A 21,693-nucleotide genomic window follows, 5' to 3' on the forward strand; every position below is an offset into this window, starting at 1 on the left:
ATACGGACTCGAAACGTTAACTCTGCCTTTCTCTCCACAGATGTTGTCAGACCTGCTGAGTTTTTCCAGCATATTTTGTTTTTGCATCATTTACTGGTTGCTTTTAAGGAATAGCGTTCATCCCTTTCACTACAGTAGCTGAAGAAGAAAAAGTTAACTTGTGTACAGTCACTGCTTGTTTGTCTAACAAGGAATTTGGAACACCAGGGGATTTTTATCTGAACCGCAGTTGTAATTCAGAAGTAGAGGAGTTTTCCGTTAGGAATTATTTTTAAAATCAAAAGCACTGAATGAACTGATGTTTACTGAAACTTCATTTTGGTCCAGAGTTGATACTATGATGGAGAACTTATTGAAGAATGTAGGTCACACACAACTTTCACTTCTGGGACCTTGGGTTCACATCAGGATAAACTGATGAGACAAAAATCGCTGATAATGCTGAAGGGCCAGTGTAAAATGTAGTTGGAGATAGCAACTGAATTCCACATGAGCAGGGCATAAAAATGTTTGTAATTTGGCAGTCTCACTGTGAATTATTGCTTAGTGTAAAAAATGGAAGACTTGATGCTGGAGCAACCCTGTCAGGTTGAGGTTAGGGTAGATTTTGGACCAGAACAGAGGGATTGCTGTCAAAGTGGAAATGATGTTTAAAAATATTGAATTTCTTATTGAAAACGATTTAAAAAATTCTCAATACAAATTAATTTTAGAAAGCTTGAGTTTATAACTACAGTTAGCTGGCATCAGCTTAAGTTTGGTTTTGGGACTGAACATGTCATTGGGACAAAATTGTTATTAGGACAGCTCTAGATCAAGAATTCTCCAATCTCAGATAGAATGTCATGGGATAAGCGAGATTGAGAGGCTTCCCATGGTGAACAACTTGACATAAATACTCAGGTGCTCTTACTTGATCATTATTGGCAGATGGATGGGAGCAGATCTTGTCTCTTTTGGCCAGTTTGGTTGATAGAAAGCATAAGGCTAATTTTAAGCATCAGCAGAGAGTGTGCCCGCATCTTCTTGCTTCATTGATGGTAGGCCATTGAAAAATCTAGACCTCATTTTCGTTCAACTGGTGAGCTATAGAGACAGCTTTCTGGTGGTGAGTAGGATTAGTGCAGGAATGGGAGGAAAAAGTGCAATGCCTCATTAAGGTAAAAGCAAAAAACTGTGGATGTTGGAAATCTGAAAGCAAAACAGAAAATGCTAGAAATACTCAGCAGGTCTGGCAGCATCTGTGGAGAGAGAAACAGAGTTAATGTTTCAAGTCCGTATGACTCATAGATGTCTACAGCACAGAAAAATGCCCTATGGCCCATCGAGTCTGCGCCAGTCAAACAAGTACCTAACTATTCTAATCCCATTTTCCAGCACTAGGCCCATAGCCTTGTATGCCATGGCATCGCAAGTGCACACCCAAATACTTCTTAAATGTTATGAGGGTTTCTGCATCTATCACCCTTACAGTCATGAGTTCCAGATTCCCACCACCCTCTGGGTGAAAAAAATTCTTCCTCACATCCACTCTAAACCTCCTGCCCCTTACCTTAAATCTATGCCCCCTGGTTATTGATTCCTCCACCAAGGGGAAATATTCCTTCCTGTCTACCCTATCTGCCCCTCATAATTTTATACACCTCAATCTCCTCTGCTCCAGGGAAAATAACCCCAGTCTATCCAATCTCTCCTCATAACTAAAACTCTTCAGTCCAGGCAACATCCTGATAAATCTCCTCTGCAGTCTCTCTAGTTCAATCACATCCTTCTTATAATGCGGATTCCAGAACTGCACGCAATACTCTAGCTGTGGCCTAACGAGCATTTTATACAGTTCCAGTATAACCACCCTGCTCTTATATTCTATGCCTCGGCTAATAAAGGCAAGTGTCCCATATGCCTTCTTAACCACCTTATCTACCTGTCCCACTATCTTAAAGGACCGGTGGACATGTACACCAAGGTCCATCTGATCTTCGGTTCTTCCCACGGTCCTACCATTCATCGTGTATTCCCATGCCTTATTTGTCCTGCCCAAGTGTATCACCTCACACTTATCCTGATTAAATTCCATTTGCCACTGATCAGCCCATCTGACAAGCCTGTCTATATCCTTCTGTAATCTAAGGCTATCCTCCTCATTATTTACCACCCCACCAATTTTCGTGTCATCCATGAACTTACTGATCAACCCTCCTACATTCAAGTCTAAATCATTTATATATACCACAAACAGCAAGGGACCCAACACCGGTCCCTGTGGAATCCCACTGGACACAGGCATCCAGTCTCAAAAACACCCCTCGACCATCACCCTCTGCTTGCTGCCATTCAGCCAATTCTGGATCCAATTTGCCAAATTGCCTTGGATCCCATGGGCTCTTACCTTGATTATCAGTGTCCCATGCGGGGCCTTATCAAAAGCCTTGCTGAAGTCCAAGTAGACTACGTCAAATGCATTGCACTCATCTACACACCTGGTCACCTCTTCGAAAAATTCAATCAAATTGGTCAGACATGACCTCCCCTTAACAAAACCACGCTGACTGTCCTTGATTAATTCCTGCCTCTCCAAGTATAAGACCATAAGACATAGGAGCAGAAATTAGGCCAATCAGCCCATCGAATCTGCTCCACCATTCAATCATGGCTGAGAAGTTTCTCAACCCCATTCTCCCGCCTTCTCTCCGTAACCTTTGATCCCCTTACCAATTAAGAACCTATCTATCTCGGTCTTAAATACACTCAATGACCTGGCCTCCACAGCCTTCTGTGGCAATGAATTCCATAGATTCACCGCTTTCTGGCTAAAGAAATTTCTCCTCATCTCTGTTCTAAAAGGTCTTCCCTTTACTCTGAGGCTGTGCCCTCGGGTCCTAGTCTCCTACTAATGGAAACGTCTTCCCCACGTCCACTCTATCCAGGTCTTTCAGTATTCTGTAAGTTTCAATCAGATCCCCCCTCATCCTTCTAAACTCCATCGAGTATAGACCCAGAGTCCTCAAACGTTCCTCATATAGGTTCTTGGTTGTTAAAGGGATCAAAGTTTACGATGAGAAGGAGGGAGAATGTGGTTGAGAAACTTATCAGCCATGATTGAGTGGCGGAGCAGACTCGATGGGCCGAATGGCCTAATTTCTGCTCCTATGTCTTGTGGTCTTGTATGTTAAGCCTTTCATTCCTGGGATCATTCTCATGTAGATTAATTCTGTCCTTCAGAATTGCTTCCAATGGTTTCCCCACCACTGAGGTTAGACTGACTGGCCTGTAGTTCCCTGGTTTATCCCTTCCTCCTTTTTTGAATAATGGTACCACATTGGCTGTCCTCTGGCATTCTCCTGTGGCCAGAGAGGTATTGAAAATTATTGCCGGCGCCCCTGCTATCTCCTCCCTTGCCTCACTCAACATCCTGGGTTACATTTCATCCAGGCCTAGAGATTTATCTACTTTTAAGCCTGCTAGACCACTTAGAATCTCCTCCCTTTCTACACTAATTTCTCTATTATATCACAGTCCATCTGCCTGATTTCCATACCTATGCCGTCTCTGTCACTTGTGAACACCGACACAAAGTATTAATTTAGAACCCTACTTATGTCTTTTGGCTCCACACACAAATTACCACTATGGTCCTTAATGGGCCCTACTCTTTCCCTAGTTATCCTCTTACCCTCTTACTCTTAATGTACTTGTAAAATAACTTTGGATTTTCCTTTATTTTACCTGCCCATATTTTTTCATTCCCCTTTTTTGCTCTCCCTAATTTCCTTTTTAAGTTCTCCACACATCTCCCCCCCCCCCCCCCCCCCCCCCCCCCCCGCCGCAAACCCCACACACACATTCTGTACTCCTCCAGGGCTTCTGCTGTTTTGAGCCCTCGTTATCTGCCATAAGCATCCCTTTTTCTCTTTATCCAATCCTGTATATCTCTCGACATCCAGAGTTCCCTGGATTTGTTGGTCCCACCATTTGTCTTTACTGGACAAGTCCCACTGCTCTGATGCAGATTTACCTAAAAGTAGCTGCTCTCAGTCCACTCTCGCCAAATCATATCTGATCTTATTAAAATCGGTCTTCCCCCAATTTAGAACTCTGATTTCTGGCCCATCCTTGTCCTTTTCCATAACAACCTTGAATCTAATGGAGTTATGATCACTATCTGAAAAATGCTACCCCACTGATACCTCTATCACTTGCCCGGATCCATTCCTTAAAATTAAGCCCAGGACCACCCTTTCTCTTGTAGGACCTTCTACGTACTGGCTTAAAAAACTCTTCTGTATGCATTTTAAGAATTCTGCTCCCTCTAAACCTGTCAAACTATGACTACCCCTGTTAATGTTGGGGAAGTTGAAATCCCCCCACTATTGCTACCCTATTATTTTTACGCTTCTCTGAATTTGCCTACATATCTGCTCTTCTATTTCTCTCTGACTGTTTGGGGGCCTCCTCACTGCTGTAATTGATTCCTTGATCAATATTGTGATTCCCCCTCCTCTTTTACCTCCTTCCCTGTCTCGCCTGAATACCCTATATCTTGCAATATTGAGCTGCCAATCCTGCCTCTCTCTCAACCATGTCTCTGTGACAGCAATGACATCATACTTCCATGTGTTAATTTGTGCCCTCAACTCATCTGCCTTATTCGCCAAATCCTTGCATTAAAATAAATACCATCCAACCTTGCCAAATTCCCTGACTCTTCTTCAGAGCTCTGAGCTCCACATAAACCCCCTCCCATCCTACTTCACCTAACCCTATAAACATTTCCTCTATTTCTTTCTCCCTTGTGTGTTTATTAAGCATCCCTTTAAATGCATCTATACTATCAACAAAGCTTGTGATAGTGCGTTCCACATTCTGACACGCTGGGTAAAGAAGCTTCTCCCGAATTCCCTACAGAATTTATTAATGACTGCCTTATATTTATGACTCTTTGTTTTTTTGTCCTCCTACACATGTGGAAACTAATGGTCAGTGAAAAAAACTGGTCCTGATGACCCTTGCTTGCGCTTTTCAACTCCTGTCATTGGTTCACATGGACAAGCTCCTATCCCAGGGAAAAAAAGATGATTGTTTTTCTTGTGATGTTGAAGGTGAATTGATAAGTTGACTATCTGCTTAAAATGCTGATTGTGGTGTCTGTGATGACAGAATGATAGATGTTACTATAGTTTGAAAGTAATTCATTGCATGAAATGCTTTGAAGCTTTTCAATGTGATAATTGACCTTTCTGGCGTATGCCAACATTGAGTAAGAAAGTTCAAAATGCACTTTTAGCTGCTAACCACTATTGAGAAAGAGACCCTACTTCTCGACAGGCTTTATGCTGTTACCTACAATTCAAAGCTGTTTTTCAATCTATGAAAGCTTTAGAGAAATGCAGTGATAAAACATGGGCCAGAATTTTTAGCTCGGTAGTTGGGCGTGCACCCAACCCAACTGCGCGTCATTTCATGCTCAATGTGGCTGGCCGAGTGTGCCAACGTCAGTGTGCAGTTACGCGATAGTTTGGCTGGCAGGTGCATGCCGTAGCCTGCAACGTGCCTGCCGACAATTAAAAGGCCCTTTAAGGCTATTAATTTGTTGATTAGAGTTTAAATTTTCACAGCCTGTTCAACCTAAAGATTGGCGGGCAGGCGAAGAGGCCAAGTGGCCTTTGCATTTTTTTGGAAACCTCATCCACGGGTGGGATGAGGTTTCCCAAAGCACGTACAAATAAAATAAAAACATTATTTTTTAATTAAAAACATGTCCCTGCTCATGTGACTCTGTCACATAAGGAGACATGTTTTATTAAATTTTTCCAATGTTCAATAATTTTGTTCAATATATTCTTCATCTCCCTGAGGCAGCTCTGTGCCCCAGGGAGATTATTCTGCACTCACTCCCTGCCACCCCCCCCCATCCAGCACAGGGAGCACACAGCGGCACTGCCGCTCACGTATTATGATGGGCTGGCCTTAACTGGCCCACCCGTGTAAAACACTGAGCGCTGCTGATTGTAGGCAGCAGTCAGCTTCCCGGCTGCCCCTGCCAATCCCGCAGGCCAAGGACAAAATTCTGCCCATTAAGTTAATCTCAGAGAAAGGTGAGAAGTATTGACAAGTTTTCCAAACACTTAGTGTCTATGAGGGCAACTATATTTTAAACTAAGGACCTTGTGACATTATAAATCACACCTTATGCTAAAAATAACACTCTTTCCCCTTGGCAATTTGGGGGCGGAGCCCGTTCGCCGATGGGAAAGTGACGTCGGGAGGAACCCCCGACGTCATCCTGGTCCATTTAAATCTTCAGGAAGGCAGGTGTACAGCGAAATCAGCTGTCCGTCCGCTGACCTGTTAACGGCCAATTAAGGGCATTAACAGCCTAATTAACCTTGTTAAAGACCCTGCCCAGCCAACCTTAAGGCTGGTGGGCAGGCTCCAGTTTATTCATGAAACTTCATCCACTGGCGGGATGAAGTTTCATGTCAGTTTTATTAAAAATTTAATAAACTTCATGTGTTTCTTATTAACATGTCCCATCTCATGTGACATTGCCACATGAGGGGGACATGTTAATAATTTTAATATTTCTCTATTTTTTGACTTTCGTTACCTGTCAGTAAACTCCCTGAGACAGTACTTTGCCTCGTGCATGTGAAAGAGTGCACTTTAACAATTGGGGATTCCCATAGTGCTTCCTGTCTGGCAGGCCGCTGGGGGGTCCTTAATTGGCCCGCCTACTCAAAATGGCAGCGGTCCCCGTTTCGGCGGCGGGGGTTGGCTGCCCGCTCGCCCACCAAAGGCAAAATTCTGCCCAACTGTTTGAAGTTCAACATTGAAAAAGGACCATAGCTCTGATTTTGTGATTCTAGTAAAATCTGTGCCAGGAATGGCTAGCTGGTAATGCAAAGCTAGCTGAAAATGGATTGAGCTCATTGTCCATAATTTCGTGGGTTCAAGTCATTGAATAATAAATATTTGCTAAGTTATGAAGGATGTTATATAAATGTAAGTTCTTTCTGTAAGAAAACTGCTTGTTATTGAGACACATTGAAAATGTAAAAACATGAATATTATAAAGCAAGCAAATAATTCGGGACAAAAAATGTTCATCAATGAATTACAAAAGGACAATTGAATCAGCAACAACTTTCACTGATATTGTGATTTTAGGAACAATGTGGATTTCATGTGCTGTGTGAAGCTTCAAAACTCAGATTTAATTCATGTCTTCAACATAGCACTAGATGTTTATTGTTCGATTGTTAGGACCACAGCCAATGTTATTCGCTGGGCAAGCCAAATCCCAGTGGGAAACTTTCTTTACTGATCTTAACCTTTTTTTTGTATTTTGAAAATGAGGAGGGAAACTACTGATCCCAGAAGCATAGAATCCCAGTAACACTTTTAGGAGTTTAAAATTAAAAGAATTATTAACAAGAAGAAAAAAAACCCCTGAAGCGTACAGGATTAAAATTGCACAGTTAAAATAGTCTTACAAAACATTCCCCAAAAAAACCCACTTGATCAAAGCACACAAGTAAACTACTTGGCAACAATCCCTTATAGATTTTTACCTAAAAATCCAGTAATATTACCCAAGGGAAAAACTGTTGTCGCTTTAGTAAAGGTATATACACGACTTCTCACTCTCTTCCACTCTGCTGTAGAAATCCAAAAGAAGTTCAGAAACAGGCTGCTTTCAGAAAACAAAGACTTTTCTGGCTTGAAACTGAATGGCTGCTTCAAATACACAACTTTTCTCAGCACAGAGCTGGTCTGAGAACATCTCCCCCACACAGCCACCTATAACTCATCTCAACATCGTTCCTTAAATATACTTTTTTCCCTTTCATCTTAGACTCCATTGCTCTCAGCCCTTCTTTGAACTCAACTTTTCCAAAATATAAAAATCTTTCATGTCTTTCTATTCCCTCCACTTTTGGGTCAAATAAAATTTAATAACCTTCCCTTGTTTACTTATGAAACCTTTGGAAGTTGTAAAAGTCCCTTAAACTCCCTTTGAAATTTAGCAGCTGAAAAGTCAAGTCCCTACCCCTCTCCTAATGCAAATTTTAAAACCCAACCTATTTACTCATACATTTAACTTCACCTTTACCTTTCATCTCTCAGTTTCCACAGCCAAGTTGTCTTTATTAACTTTCCCTTCAATTTAATTAATCATGAACACACATACACACACACACACATATCTTTACAGAATACCACCATATTCCCAAAAATATTTAAAAAAATAACATCCATCTTCACATCTATTAATATGTACTCGATTTTTTTTTTAGCTTGGACAGTATGTGTGGGCAGGTTGTTCAACTAGGGAACATGGCAGCTGACCTAATCCTGGCCTTACCTGACATCACATTTTATAACAGGTGTTATTAGATAATAATACATTAAAACTACCAAAAAATCTTGAAGCACTTCAACCCAAGTGCGTTGAATGTTCTGAGCAAGAGCCCTAGTTCAGTTTCTTAATTCCCCTTCCTTAGCCTGAGGGCACTGAAGCCAATTATGGCGCTTTGGTTATGATCAAGGTTTGAACATTGAATATTATTGGTTTATATGGTACAGTGCCACACCGTGTAAAGCCGCTGAGCCATTGGGTAGTTCAGCTGTTTTCCTTTTAACTTCCTTTATAACTTCAATAATTTACTTTTCAAGAGTGCTTGATAAAAGGTTATCAGCATGTATATAATCACCTTGAAGCTCGACAGTTTAAATGTTTTAGCGCAACATCCAAGTATTTGCCTCTGCTTTGAGACTGTTTGCTCAGGACGTCCTTTGATACCATGGAATGGTGGGTATCAGCTGTTCATTCTATCATGTGCAGTGGATGTTAGATGCGCTCCACAAGGAGCAAACATTGTTACTGCTTTGACTAAAGCAAGATGTAACAATAGAGAACTCTTTTTAATAAATAATACCCAACTAATAGATCTTCTCAAAATGTTTTGATAGGTTTGGGATGATGCTAATGAGCAAGCATTAAAACTATCTGAAAATGATGGCTGGGTGTATGTTTCTCCCTTCAACCATCCCTTGATTTGGTAAGGATTCATCAGAGAATCAGAAAATTCCATGCAGTTAATTGATAAGAAATATAATTGATATGTCAAAATATTGTTAGTTCATTTCTGTATATTGCCCTCTTAAATGATACATTAAGACTGAAATAGTTCAAAAGATATTGAAGAATATGTACTTGCAGTTGAAGATATGATTTATTTTGACAACATTTTTCTAATTGTGAAGTAAAAGATACATATATTAATTTTTTTTCAGTTTTGAACCCTTGTAATCGGGTGTTTTGGAAAGATTCTGTGATTGATCGTGTCAGATAGTGCTATAGAAGCAACACACTAGGGAATCAAATGCAGTGTCAATTGCAGGGAATCTTATATAGTGAGAGACACATGGTCAAGAATTGGTTGTAGAGAGAGTAACACAAAATGTTAGAATTAATGTAACATATAGTCAAGAGTCAGTTACAATAATCATGAAGCGTTTAAAGTGAATTATGCACAGTCAGAAAATATCTACAGGGAGTGATATACAGTCAAACTGCTTCCAAGTTTGTGCTTTTCTAGAGTATACAGATCCAGCTTTTTAAACTGAGTATTAATCTAGGAATTGTTCTTGTGGCCCTCCTCTGTAAAACCTCAATAACCCCCATCATATGAAGAGACCAGAACTGGGCTCTACATATTAACTGAGACCTAGAACGGAATTTTATAGCCCTGTTTCGGCGGGGATGGGGCCGTAAACCGTGGCGAGCTGTTGGAAAGTCCATTGACTTCGGCGGGACGGTAAAATCCCATTGGCATAAAATTCAACCCCTAAGCAAGCCCTTGACACTCAGAGTAACATATATGGTCACAGTCAGTTACAGGGAGTGACACTTAGTCAGGAATTGTTTACGGGAAGTGACATGCAGTCAGAAATGAGCCACAAGGAGTAATACGCAGTCAAAATCTTCAACAGGAAATTATACTGCTTTTTATTGCTCTGCGTCATAAACATTCTATTTTCTTTCCTCCTGATTTAAATTGTGCATGTGATTGACAGATTACACATCAACTCAGACAATACACTATCAAATTATGCTATGGCCTTCATCCAAAGGCATTATGTTTATCACTGTATTGTAGCCCTCTATGGATTAACACAAAAAAGAGTAATTTATTGATGCAAACCAAACTGTTTAATTTGTATGGTATTAAAATGTTATCCTATATAGAGTAAGTTTTGGAAGAGGAGATATATTTCTGCACTAAACACTATCTGGTTGTTTTAATTTAAAGGACAATTTTTTGCCGGAGCCGGACATGATTTTGGTAACAGGTTAAAACACTGATCCTTCCCCCACCTCTTGTTTAAGTGGTGCTAGTGAATCTGGTATGGACACAGAATGCAAGCTCATTTTAAAGGGTTAATAATTTCATCTTCATAAATAAGCTGCTAGGTGCAAATGGTGCTCTTTAAGTACCTCAAATTGCAATGCTAAAAAAAAATTGGTGGATTTATGATCTGTCATTGTTGGTCACTACTGATCCTGCAGGTTAGTTAATTCCTGCATTTCTTGTTTGAAAGTCCGAAGCTTAAAACAACAAAACACTTTTAACCCCATTCAGTGTATTTGGCTGCAAAATGACACAGCTGCGATTTTAGCAAGGAATCTGCACATATTGGTTTCTCCTAACATTTCTCTCAATATTTTTATGCTGTGTAAGGTGCCCTGCTGCAACTCCTGCTGTTTGATGTAATCAATCATCCACTTGGCAGATCTTGGTCTCCAGTATTTGCTTACTCACCCAGCAAAGACAAACACCATTGGTGATCGATGGTGGTACACAAACTGACTGCAGTCCATTAACTTCTCTTTCCATTCAGGGTTTGATCAATTACTACCATGGTCTGCTTTGCTGTTGAATTGCAGCCATGTAGACTCCTAAGTAAACATGACAAATTCAACCTAATTGAGACCCCTCCTTTCTTAATTATTGTTATACCCAGCGTGACAGCCACCTCACCTGATTTAATGCTTGTTATTGCTGATCTTCCTTGGGAAACCTACTGGGTGGCACATCTGTGCATTTGGCACCAACACCTGTTCTGATTCAGAAGTGTTCTTTCACCATTTTATTCTCTGATTATAAATGCAGAGAAATTATAGCTAAAAATCTTTTAGTGTTAATTCCAGAATGAAAAATTAGAGTTCAACCAAAGGTTTGCACAATGAAGCTGGTAAGATAGTTCTAAATTTTAAAAAGTTAAAAGAAAATTGTAAATTGAATTGACAAGTTTTCAATTTTGAAATTCTGCTATTGCTGGATTTTAGCAGCTCTTGCTGTGAGATACATGCCAGTGACTTCATCTTTAAGTCATGTGCAGGAAGGTGCAACTCCTGTCCTCTTCATGCCAGACTGACACCAGAATGTTATTTAGGTCAGAAATGCCCTGGAGGAGGTAGGTGGAGCAGTCAATTGTACCATCCATTTAACTCTGGGTTATGGGTTGGGTTCAGGCCAGACAGATAGAATAAAGTCTCGCTAAATTATTTGAGTTAGATTGTCTCAACCTAGTTTCAATTAGCAGAAACAGAGTGACAAAACCTCTGAAAGCTATTAAAAAGACTTATAAGGCATCTGAGCTGATTCACAGACAAAACTGAACCATGGGGAAAATCCCAAATGCAGACATGAATCTGCAGACAAGTGCTGGAGCAGCGTGGCATTGGACTCCAGGCTTTTTGACTGCTCTATTGGAGACGGTAATGTATGAGGTGGAGGGTCACACTGCGTATCACTATGCCCATGCCCACATTGTAGCTTATCTAGGTGGATGAGGAGATAGCCTTGTGGCCAAAGCTGACCAGTACTGTCATTGGCTATGATGTATGCTAAATTGGACAACTGGTATTAATAGTTACAGATTAAGAATATCCCTTGTAAGTCGTTCAAGAGAATAATGAGCCATTTGGGCTAGCTGTTGACTCGCATGTTGCTATCAACTTTATGGACTGCACAGTTTCAGATAGTTTACCAGAAAGATGCAGGAGGTAGGATTGCTGGCAACATTGGAAGCTGGGAACTGGAATCTCGGATCTTGAATAAATTCTGGATCTACATCCATATAATTCAATTGATCTAATACATATATAAATGAATCAAATAAGTATGGTGATTCAAATTATTAACTGCTTAACAAAAATTGCTATTTTTATTGACAGTTAGTCTGCTAATTGTAATCAATGGATCTGGGTTCAACTCCAGCTCACACTAATGACTGTCTCTGTCCTTTTGTTCTTGCATGCCTTGAATTTGGGAAGCCTAACACTGATCCCTCTGTTTAAAACTATCCTTACTTGACATAATTGAAATATGATTTGAGTGAGGTCACAGGCTGAGTGGAATGGAAAATAAAAAATGTCACATTAGGACATAAGGACTTATTCTGAGTTTAGGGTATGTGTGCTGATTTTATGAACCTTGATCATATTGTGCAATTTATAATCTTATGTGCTCCATGCACCAGAATACTTACCAAAAACATGCAAGGTTCTGCTGTGAGGTGCTTAAGGTGCCTTGCTGCTTATAAACCTGACACATCAAGTGAGCTGACATCTTCAATAAGGAAGTTTAAAGCATGATTTATAAAGTGATAAGTGGAAACAAACAATTCGAAGGTTCAAAACTTCCAGCTTGTAGAAGAGATCTAGAAATGAATATAGATTCAGGGCTGATGGAATTCATGTTAATTTTATTTGTACAATTACTTGATACATTTCTGCAAAGCCACCTTTTACAGTAACTGATCTGATTATTCAAATCTTACCCAATTGGAGCATTTATATTTTATTGACTGGCCCATCTGTTCTTTTTCATCTCTTTGCCATGGACGTTGTGACCTGTGCTTCTTACAGAAGCTGCAGAAAATGTAGAAAGCACACGGTGCAGGTAAATTGGCGCCAAGATGCGTGCATGAGAAATAACCCGATTTGGACTTTAACACCACACATGCCTCTCTTTAAGACCCATAGAAAAGTTTCAGCTATACCAAGGGACATGGGTAACAGTTTCCACTGCTGCAATCTCCACCAGATGGATGTAGTTCTAATACGATCTTAAAATTTTACTCAAAGCTTGGCAGATCAATGTCAACAATGTAGCTGATGGGTTTTGCCGCATATTGAAGCGGTATTACATTTTGTAATGACTTGGTTAAAATCCTCAGTGCACTTGGTGGGAAATAATTGTAAGCATGTACTATAGATAAACCTTCCCCCAGAGTTAGCATTAATGGAGAGATTTATTTCACCTCGGTATTTTCTGTACATGCGAAGAGCCTTGATCAGAAAGTTACAGACCCTCAGCACATAATTTACCATCCGCTAATTCCCAAGTGCATGCCAAGGAAAATCTCTCCTTAATACTTTCAGCTTTTTCTTTAGATTTCAATCAGTGGTTGTACAAGGTTCAGGAAATAACAGATCCCTTAGCTTTGTATCTCTCTGCGCACCATTGCATTACAGCACAAAGTCGTTGTTTCTTTCAGAACTTGGAAGTCTGTCGGATATGAGAGCTAAGATATTTTTTCTTCAAAATTAAATCCTAAGGGAAGGACATGCCAGTGTTGTGAAGGAACTTTGGGAGTCACTGCAAAGCAAACCTGGGGCTATTATTCTGTCAGTTGGAGGTGGTGGCCTTCTCTGTGGAGTGGTAGAAGGACTGAAGAAAGTGGGTTGGTGTGACGTGCCTATAATTGCCATGGAGACGAAAGGTGCTGAAAGTCTGAATGCAGCAGTGAAGGCTGGGAAGTTAGTCACACTCCCTGATATCACAAGGTATGGTGAAAACATTGATTCATAAAATTTCAAACATCTATATTTTAGTGTTTTGCTAAGAGGATAGAGATATAATGGTAAATTTGCCTATTGGTTTGGGGGCTGGGGTGCTGTGGAGGTGGCAGTGGCATACACACTCAAAGGGGATGCAGTTTCAATGAAGAGTGCAGGAGGGCATGCCAGGAGCAGCACCAGGCATTCCTAAAATTGAGGTGTCAACCTGATGAAGCTACAACAAAGGACTACTTGTGTGCCAAACAGCATAAGCTAGTGATAGATGGAGCTAAGCGATTCCACAACCAACGGATCAGATTTAAACTTTGCAGTTCTGCCACATCCAGTCATGAATGGCGGTGAAAATTAAATAACTCATTGGAGGAGGAGGCTCCACAAATATCCCCATCCTCAATGATGGAGGAGCCCAGCACATCAGTGCAAAAGATAAGGCTGAAGCATTTTGTTGCCGAGTGGTTGATCCATCTTGGCCTCCTCTGGAGGTCTTCAGCATCATAGTTGCCAGTCTTCAGCCAATTCAGTTCCCTCCACGTGATATCAAGAAACAACTGAAGGCATTGGATACTGCATAGGCTATGGGCCCTGATAATATAATATTCTGGCAATAGTACTGAAGACTTGTGCTTCAGAGCTTGCCGTGCTCCTAGCTAAGCTGTTCCAGCACAGCTATAATGCTGGCATCTACCCAGCAATGTGGAAAATCGCCCAGGTATGTCCCATATACAAAAAGCAGGACAAATCCAATCCAGCCAGTTACCGTCCCATCAGTCTATTCTTGATCATCAGTAAAGTAATGGAAGAGGTCATCAACAGTGCTATCAAGCGGCACTTGCCTAGTAGTAACCTGCTCACTGACACTCCGTTTGGGTTTTGCCAGGGCCACTCAGTGCCTGACCTCATTACAGCCTTGATTCAAATATGGAAAAAAGAGCTGAACTCGAGGTGAGGTGAGAGTGGCTGCCCTTGACATCAAGGCAGCATTTGATCAAGTGTCGCATCAAGGAACCCTAGTAAAGGAGCTCAGGGTAGTGTCCCAGGCCCAACCACCTTCAGCTGCTTCATCATTGACCTTTCTTCCATCATAAGGTCAGAAGTGTTTGCTGAAGATTGCACAATGTTCAGTACCATTTGTGATTCCTTAGATACTGAAGTAGTCCATGTCCATGTCCAAATGTATCAAGACCTGGACAATATCCAGGCTTGGGTTGACAAATGGCAAGTAAAATTTGCACCACACAAGTGCAAGGCAATGACCATCTCCAGCAAGAGAGAATCTAACCATCGCCACTTGACTTTCAATGGCTTTACCATTGCTGAATCCCCCCTAATATCATTCTGGGGGTTACCCCTGACCAGAAACTGAACTGGATTGGACTAGCCATATCAATACTGTGGCTTCAAGAGCAGGTCAGAAGCTAGGAATCCTGTGGTGAGTAACTCACCTCCTGAGGCAGAAACCTAGTGGAAAAATTATCTCCTGGCAACTGGTAGCAGAGTCATATTGGTGGAACCTGGTCCTACTTTTCAGGATTATTCCCCCGGAAGGGACTTCTTGATAGAACTCAGTGGACTGATTGGTATTTCAGGTCAATGAAAATACTCTACTACACGGGAGCTCCTTAATCTCCTTATTTACAAACCAATTATGAGTTGTTTAACAGCTTGTACTGTTAAATTGTACTTGTATTGTTCAACAGAAAAACTCTGTGTAGGCTGCTACAAAAATAAAAAAGGTGATTCCCAATCAATTTGTAGCTGTTCAGACTGTTAGAAAAGCTTTGCAGATAAATACTTCCCTGGACAGTCTCCTTACCTTTGGTCCACCAACTGTTGAAATTAATTCTGTTAGTTCCTGTACATTCAAGATAGATACATTAACTATCAAAATCCTTTGTGACCTGGATAAAAAGTGGTCCATAGGGCACATGCCTTCAGAAGCACAACCCATACTGCAGTATAATCACAGTATTGTACTGTTAGCGTTATGAAGGAGAGTAAATGGGATAAAATATCATTGTTATCTGCTATTGTGTATTTTAACAAAATGTTAGCAGACATGCATTAGGTGGCACCTTATGATTTATATAGTCACTGTTAGCTAAAAGCAAGAAATTCTGTTTGCATGACATTCCCAGTAACTGAAGGCTCATTATTCCTATATGCTGCAACTGTCACCTTACCTTGCAACATGCTTGGCCTAAATAGCCAAGTGGTTATGGTACTGGGTTTGTAACCCCAAGATTAAGAGTTCAAATCTCACAATGGTAAACTATGAAACAATGTAACTTCATCTGAATAGGAACAGATGGAAACGTGTTTGTACTCGAAAGAGTTACCTTGCAACATGTGCTAATTGTGTGGGGTAGATTTCCAACATGGGGTGGAATTTTATGGCCCTGTCACGATAGGGGGGCTATAAAATACAGCAAACCATTCAAAGCTCCATTATGTCCCTGGGACTGGAAAATCCCGCTGGCGGGAGGGACTGTAAAATTCCAAACCATACTGCCTGGCATAAATCCACCACTGCAGTGCACTGCTCTTATAGAAATCAGCTGATTTTCTTTTCTCAGTGCTGTCTGTTTGATCAAAAAAGCACTTTTTGAATTACAAAGTTCATGGTTTTGGATCCCTTGCCCTTAACCTGCATTTGTTGCAGACAGTCTTTCTGGTCTGGTGCTCACAGCTGAAGCAGAATTAACACCTTGTTAGTAAATGTCCTTAGTGGTCTTAAGACTGTAAGAACTCAACTGACTATGACTGACTGGATCAGAATTATACCTTTTGTGATGAAGCTCAGTGTTTCATGATGTAGCCACTTGCAAACCTAGCTTGGTAATCGGTAATTTATAATAATATGACACCATTGGATGTCAATAATTCTTCAGAATAAGTGAGAAAGCAAATGGACTTCATACGGAGAGATTTAATACCTTCAGGTTAACCAATACTGAGGAGACATATTGTGACCAGTTTTCAAGGGATAGGTGCCAGTAACCCTTAAGTTCTGAGTGTATTGCCACTCAGTGATAATACAGGATTTGAGAGAAACGTTTATGCAATTTGCATTTGCTATAACCTTCTCATGACTTTAATGACCTTAAATTTCTTTAACATGAAGTCAGGGGAAATGAATACTATTAAAAGTATTCAGTTGGGTAACTGCTAACTTAAAGTTAGAATAAGAAATGCTGAACATGGAATAGACTAACTTTTGGGTGGATACCCTTCATTGAAACCCATGAATTCTGATAAATGTGTGATTAAAGTGGAATTTTAGGTTTGAATATCTAAATGTATTTTAAAAACAGCAGGACCACAGTTTGCCACAGAGTAAACACATTCAACTTGTGACAAATTTAATCTGCTTAAGCAAACTGTGATCAGGCCATAAGAAAAAAAATATTCAAGAAAGCTTGAACCATAATGGCAGGGTACCCATCAGAATGGCAACCTGGATTTTATTTCTAATGCTTGCTGTGTGTTTCTAGCATTTTCAGTTTTTATTTCAGATTTCCAGTGTTCAGTTTTTCTTTTCATTATTGCTGAATTTGGACACTTGAGTGGTGTGTTCAATTGCTTTTTATTGGAGGTTCTGAGAAGAATTAAATAGTTTGCTTATTTGTTGACAAAGTTGGACACTCTGCTCATCATGACTTGTGTTTATAGTGTGTGTGTGCGTGTTTGGTATGTGTGTGTACCTTGTGTAACCCCACTTCTTTTGTCCTACCATTGGAAACTGTGCCTTGAACTGTTTAGGCCCAAAGTTCAGGAATTTCATCCACCAACCTCTCGACTTCACTCTTTTCCTTTTAATACCCTTTTTAAATCCTACCTCTTTGATGAACTTTTGGTCGCATCTGTTAACACCTGCTCCTTTGGCGTGGTATCTGTGTGTATCGCTATGTGTAGTTGTGTGTGTGTGTGTGTGTGTGTGTGTAGGATGAGCTGTTTCTTCTAACCTACTGTTCTCTTTATAATAGTGTAGCTAAAACCCTGGGAGCTAAAACTGTGTGTGAGAAGGCACTTCAGAATGCACTCGAGCACAATGTTCTCTCTGAGGTAATCAGTGACCAAGAGGCTGTGCAAGCAGTAGAGAAATTCCTAGGTGAGACTTTTTATTTTCACATACACACATTGTTGAGAATCAGGCTTTGTTCCAAATGCACACAAAGCTACTTAATATTATGTTTTGTTTTAATTTGTAAAATAAGAATTCTGCTCTGCAGTGCAATCAATAATCGATTAAAATTTGAATTGTCTCCTTATACGTCCCATTTCGGAGCAGAAACCTTCTGTAGTACATTCTGATTAAATGAAGGGATCAAATGCAAAATGAAATCAGTTTTTCTTCCAGCAGAACCTGGTGAACTAGTTCTGAGAGTTTGTTATTGCAATAATGAGAGTTGCTTTTTATACTGATGTGGGAATTTGGTGCAATTTCATTTAAACAAAATCCTGTTATTGTTATAACATTAAAAATATCTATGTTCTGGCTTCTTTGGGGAATGTTAAACAGAAATAATATTTGACAGCCAATCTGAATTAGCGCTTACGCCGGGTTTTATACTTCAGTTAAATTAAATTATTTTTACAGTGTTTTATTGTAGAATAGGGACACCCCAAAATCTCATGAGCTGTGTGCTGCTCCTCTGTGAATAAAATGTTTCCTTTATCATCCAGCTGTGCATTCACTCCCAATGTAGAAATAGAATAATAAAGGGCACAGTTGAGAAAACAGATGTTCCTTTGTTAATTCTGACCTCGCTAATCTGAAAGTTTTGAATGAGTTGCAATATTATAACTATTTATTCCTGGACGCACAGCAAGAACCAGAGTCTTTCTCAGTTACACAGTTATCACAAATGAGAAGCAGGTTCCCAAAATTAAGATTTCACCATTCTGAAAAATAAAGCCTTTCTTCTTTTCAATGGTGAATTTGAAGGAAGTGCTTCCAATTTTCTTTCACCCCCAAATGATACTGTTGGTTTATTTCTTTGAAAATCAAATCTTTCAATAATTTTCTTTCAAAGGCAGGTGGCTATCTTTTTGGTTTTGGTAAGGTTATATGAGTTGGTTGTAGGGGAAACATTAATCAATAATACTTCTTATACTATCCATTGGGGCTCTATTAAACTTCAATGCTCAATGATGAGTGTAGCCTTTGATTCTGTTTTCTAAACACAGAACACCCAAGATTCACTGATCTATCGCCGCAGACTTTTTTGTGTGTGTTTTGCTATAACCACCAACCAAAACAATGAGAAAAACCAGGGTCAGGAAAGAGAATAAGAAAGAGGTATGAAAGAAAAAGGGATGGTGATAATGAGAGAGTCAGAGGCAATAAGAGAGTGAGAGCAGATGAGAGATAGAGAATGAATATTAGGGAGCAAGGGAATAAAGACAGAGAGTGAAAGAATTAAAGATTCTGAGGAAAGGAATAATGGGGATAATCGGTTGAGTGAGGGTAAGTGAAAGAGAGGGGAAATTAGCAGGGCTCTAATGGAAAGGAAGAATTAGAAAATACAGTCTAGATTTTAAGTAAAAGAAACAAAGCATAGCAAAAGTCATAGCGATAGATCACATTTCATAATTTCATATATAAAATGCTCGTTAATTGGAAATATCAGTGAGCATACCAGTACACTTCTGGCTGTCTTGTCAGTATACAATATCTCTATTTGCATTTTGAACTTGAATAAATTGGTCACCCCCATTTTAAATATAGTTGTGTGCTCTTTCGATTCCAGTAGGGTTGCTACCTTCTGCCAAGTCCACAATCAGACAAGAGACTAAATAAGAGCAGCGGGTGGGAACACAGTTTGAATTTTAATGCCTGTTTGCTGAGGCTGCAAGTTCTTTGACAGCTTATGAAACTCGAGGAGCTAATGCCTCGTGCTCTATGCCAGAACTAAATGGAAGAAATGGATTTTTGGTTTAAAAAACAGTTTTGGTATTGGTTTATATTTTAGAAAATTCTGGATGTTACTTAATAGCCAGAAGGTCCACATTGAATGCAATGCTGTCTTTGAGGCTTAGTCTCACATTAGGCCAGTGGCCTGAGTTGATTGTTAAATCAGAGCTTGTGACCTTATTGTGGACAATTGGTTCTTTTTGCAGATGATGAAAGGTTTTTGGTTGAACCAGCCTGTGGTGCATCACTAGCTGCCATTTACAGTGGAATAATCCAGCGACTGCAGAAAGAGAGACGGTTGGCCCAGGACCTACAGTCAATAGTAGTCATTGTCTGTGGTGGAAGCAGCATCACAATGGCACAGCTTAATGAATATAAAATACAACTGGGGGAAAGCTAAATAAGCAGTTTTTCTGAATGTGACACTTTTCTTATAAACTATTTATGTCTGCCAGACAGTAATCACATGAAATCATATGACTGGAATTGTTGGCGTGCTAGGTACTTGGTGAATTGACTGCATGGCAAGGTTCCCGTATCCTATTTTTTGTCCAGTCTCTTCTCATTTACATTTGTGATGCTTTCAACACTCTTCACCACTTGAACAATTTCCAGTTTCCTGGCCCTGTCTCCTTTTCACTGTGAATATTTAGTCTCTCTACACTTCCATCTCCCTCCAGGATTGTCTCCACTTCTTCCTTGAACGGAAGCCCAACCATTCTCCAACCACCATCACCATAATCCACCTGGCTGAACTTATTCTTACTTTTCCTTTGACTCCACTCACTTCCTCCAAATAACAGGTGTCACTATGGGAATCTGTATGGGTCCTAGCTATGCCTGCATTTTGTGGGCTATGTGGAAAATTCTTTGTTCCAGTCCTCCTCCATCACCTCTTTTTCTGGTACATTGACTGTATTGGTGCCATTTTCTGCTGTTGTCTCGAAATGGAAAATTTCATTGACTTTGCTTCCTATTTCCACACTTCCCTCGCCTTTACATGAGCTATCACTGGCCCTTCCCTTTCCTTCCTCAACATCTCTGTTCTGGTTCTGGAGATAGGTTATCGACCAATATTCACCATAAGCCCACTGACTCTCACAGTTACCTTGACTGCACTTGCTCCCACCTCTCTTCCTGTAGGAACATTACTCCATTCTCCTAGTTTTTCCATTGTATCGCTTCTGATGATGACATGTTCCATACCAGTGCTTCCTATATGTCTGCCTTTCTCATCAACTGAAGATTCCCATCCGCTATGGTTGTCAGGGCTCTTGACCATGTCTATTCCGTCTCCCACACTTCTGGTCTCACCCCTGTCCCCTCCCTTCCAGGACCAGAATAGGGTTACCATTGTCCTCACTTCCATCCTATCAGCCTCCATGTTCAACAGATCATCGTCCCCAATTTTGAACACCTCCAGCATATTTTCCCCACCAATAACAGCATTCCAATGTGACCAATCTGTCCTTTACAATCTGGTCCTCTCCTCAATCACTCCCAACACCCCCCCATGCATCTAAAGATTCGTTCCTCTGCAAGAGCAAGAGATGCTACAGCTGCACTTTTACCTCCTCTCTTCCTATTGTTCAAGCTCCAACCATTTCTTCCAGGTGAAATAGTGATTTACTTGTACTTCTTTCAATTAGTACCCTGCATTTTCTGTTCACGTGTCGTCTACTCTACATTGCTGAGATCAAAAGCAGACGGGTGACCACTTTGTGGAACACCCCCATTCAGTCTGCTGTCATTACCCTGAGCTTCTGGTTGCCTGCCATTTTAATTCTCTGCTCCGCACCCACTTTGACCTCTCTATCCTTGACCTCCTGTATTGTTCCAATGAAGCTCAATGTCAGCTCAGGGAACAGCAACTCACCTTTTGATTAGGCACTATAATCAGCCTTCC

The 21,693-nt window shown here is 40.4% G+C and overlaps 1 protein-coding gene across 1 annotated transcript in view; it reads left to right on the forward strand.

Annotated features, from left to right (window-relative positions):
* sdsl (serine dehydratase-like) overlaps positions 1-20,831 on the forward strand; it is a 32,847-nt gene extending 12,016 nt beyond the window's left edge. The window contains exons 5-8 of the mRNA XM_041201900.1: positions 8,974-9,062; positions 13,631-13,858; positions 17,857-17,981; positions 19,994-20,831. Of these exons, the coding sequence (XP_041057834.1) occupies positions 8,974-9,062; positions 13,631-13,858; positions 17,857-17,981; positions 19,994-20,187 (636 nt within the window). The 3' untranslated portion in view covers positions 20,188-20,831. The remainder of the gene's footprint in view (positions 1-8,973; positions 9,063-13,630; positions 13,859-17,856; positions 17,982-19,993) is intronic.
* Positions 20,832-21,693: the final 862 nt, after the last annotated feature.

The sequence above is a fragment of the Carcharodon carcharias genome, chromosome 13, assembly GCF_017639515.1.
Source record: "Carcharodon carcharias isolate sCarCar2 chromosome 13, sCarCar2.pri, whole genome shotgun sequence".
In the NCBI taxonomy this organism is placed as follows: domain Eukaryota; kingdom Metazoa; phylum Chordata; class Chondrichthyes; order Lamniformes; family Lamnidae; genus Carcharodon; species Carcharodon carcharias.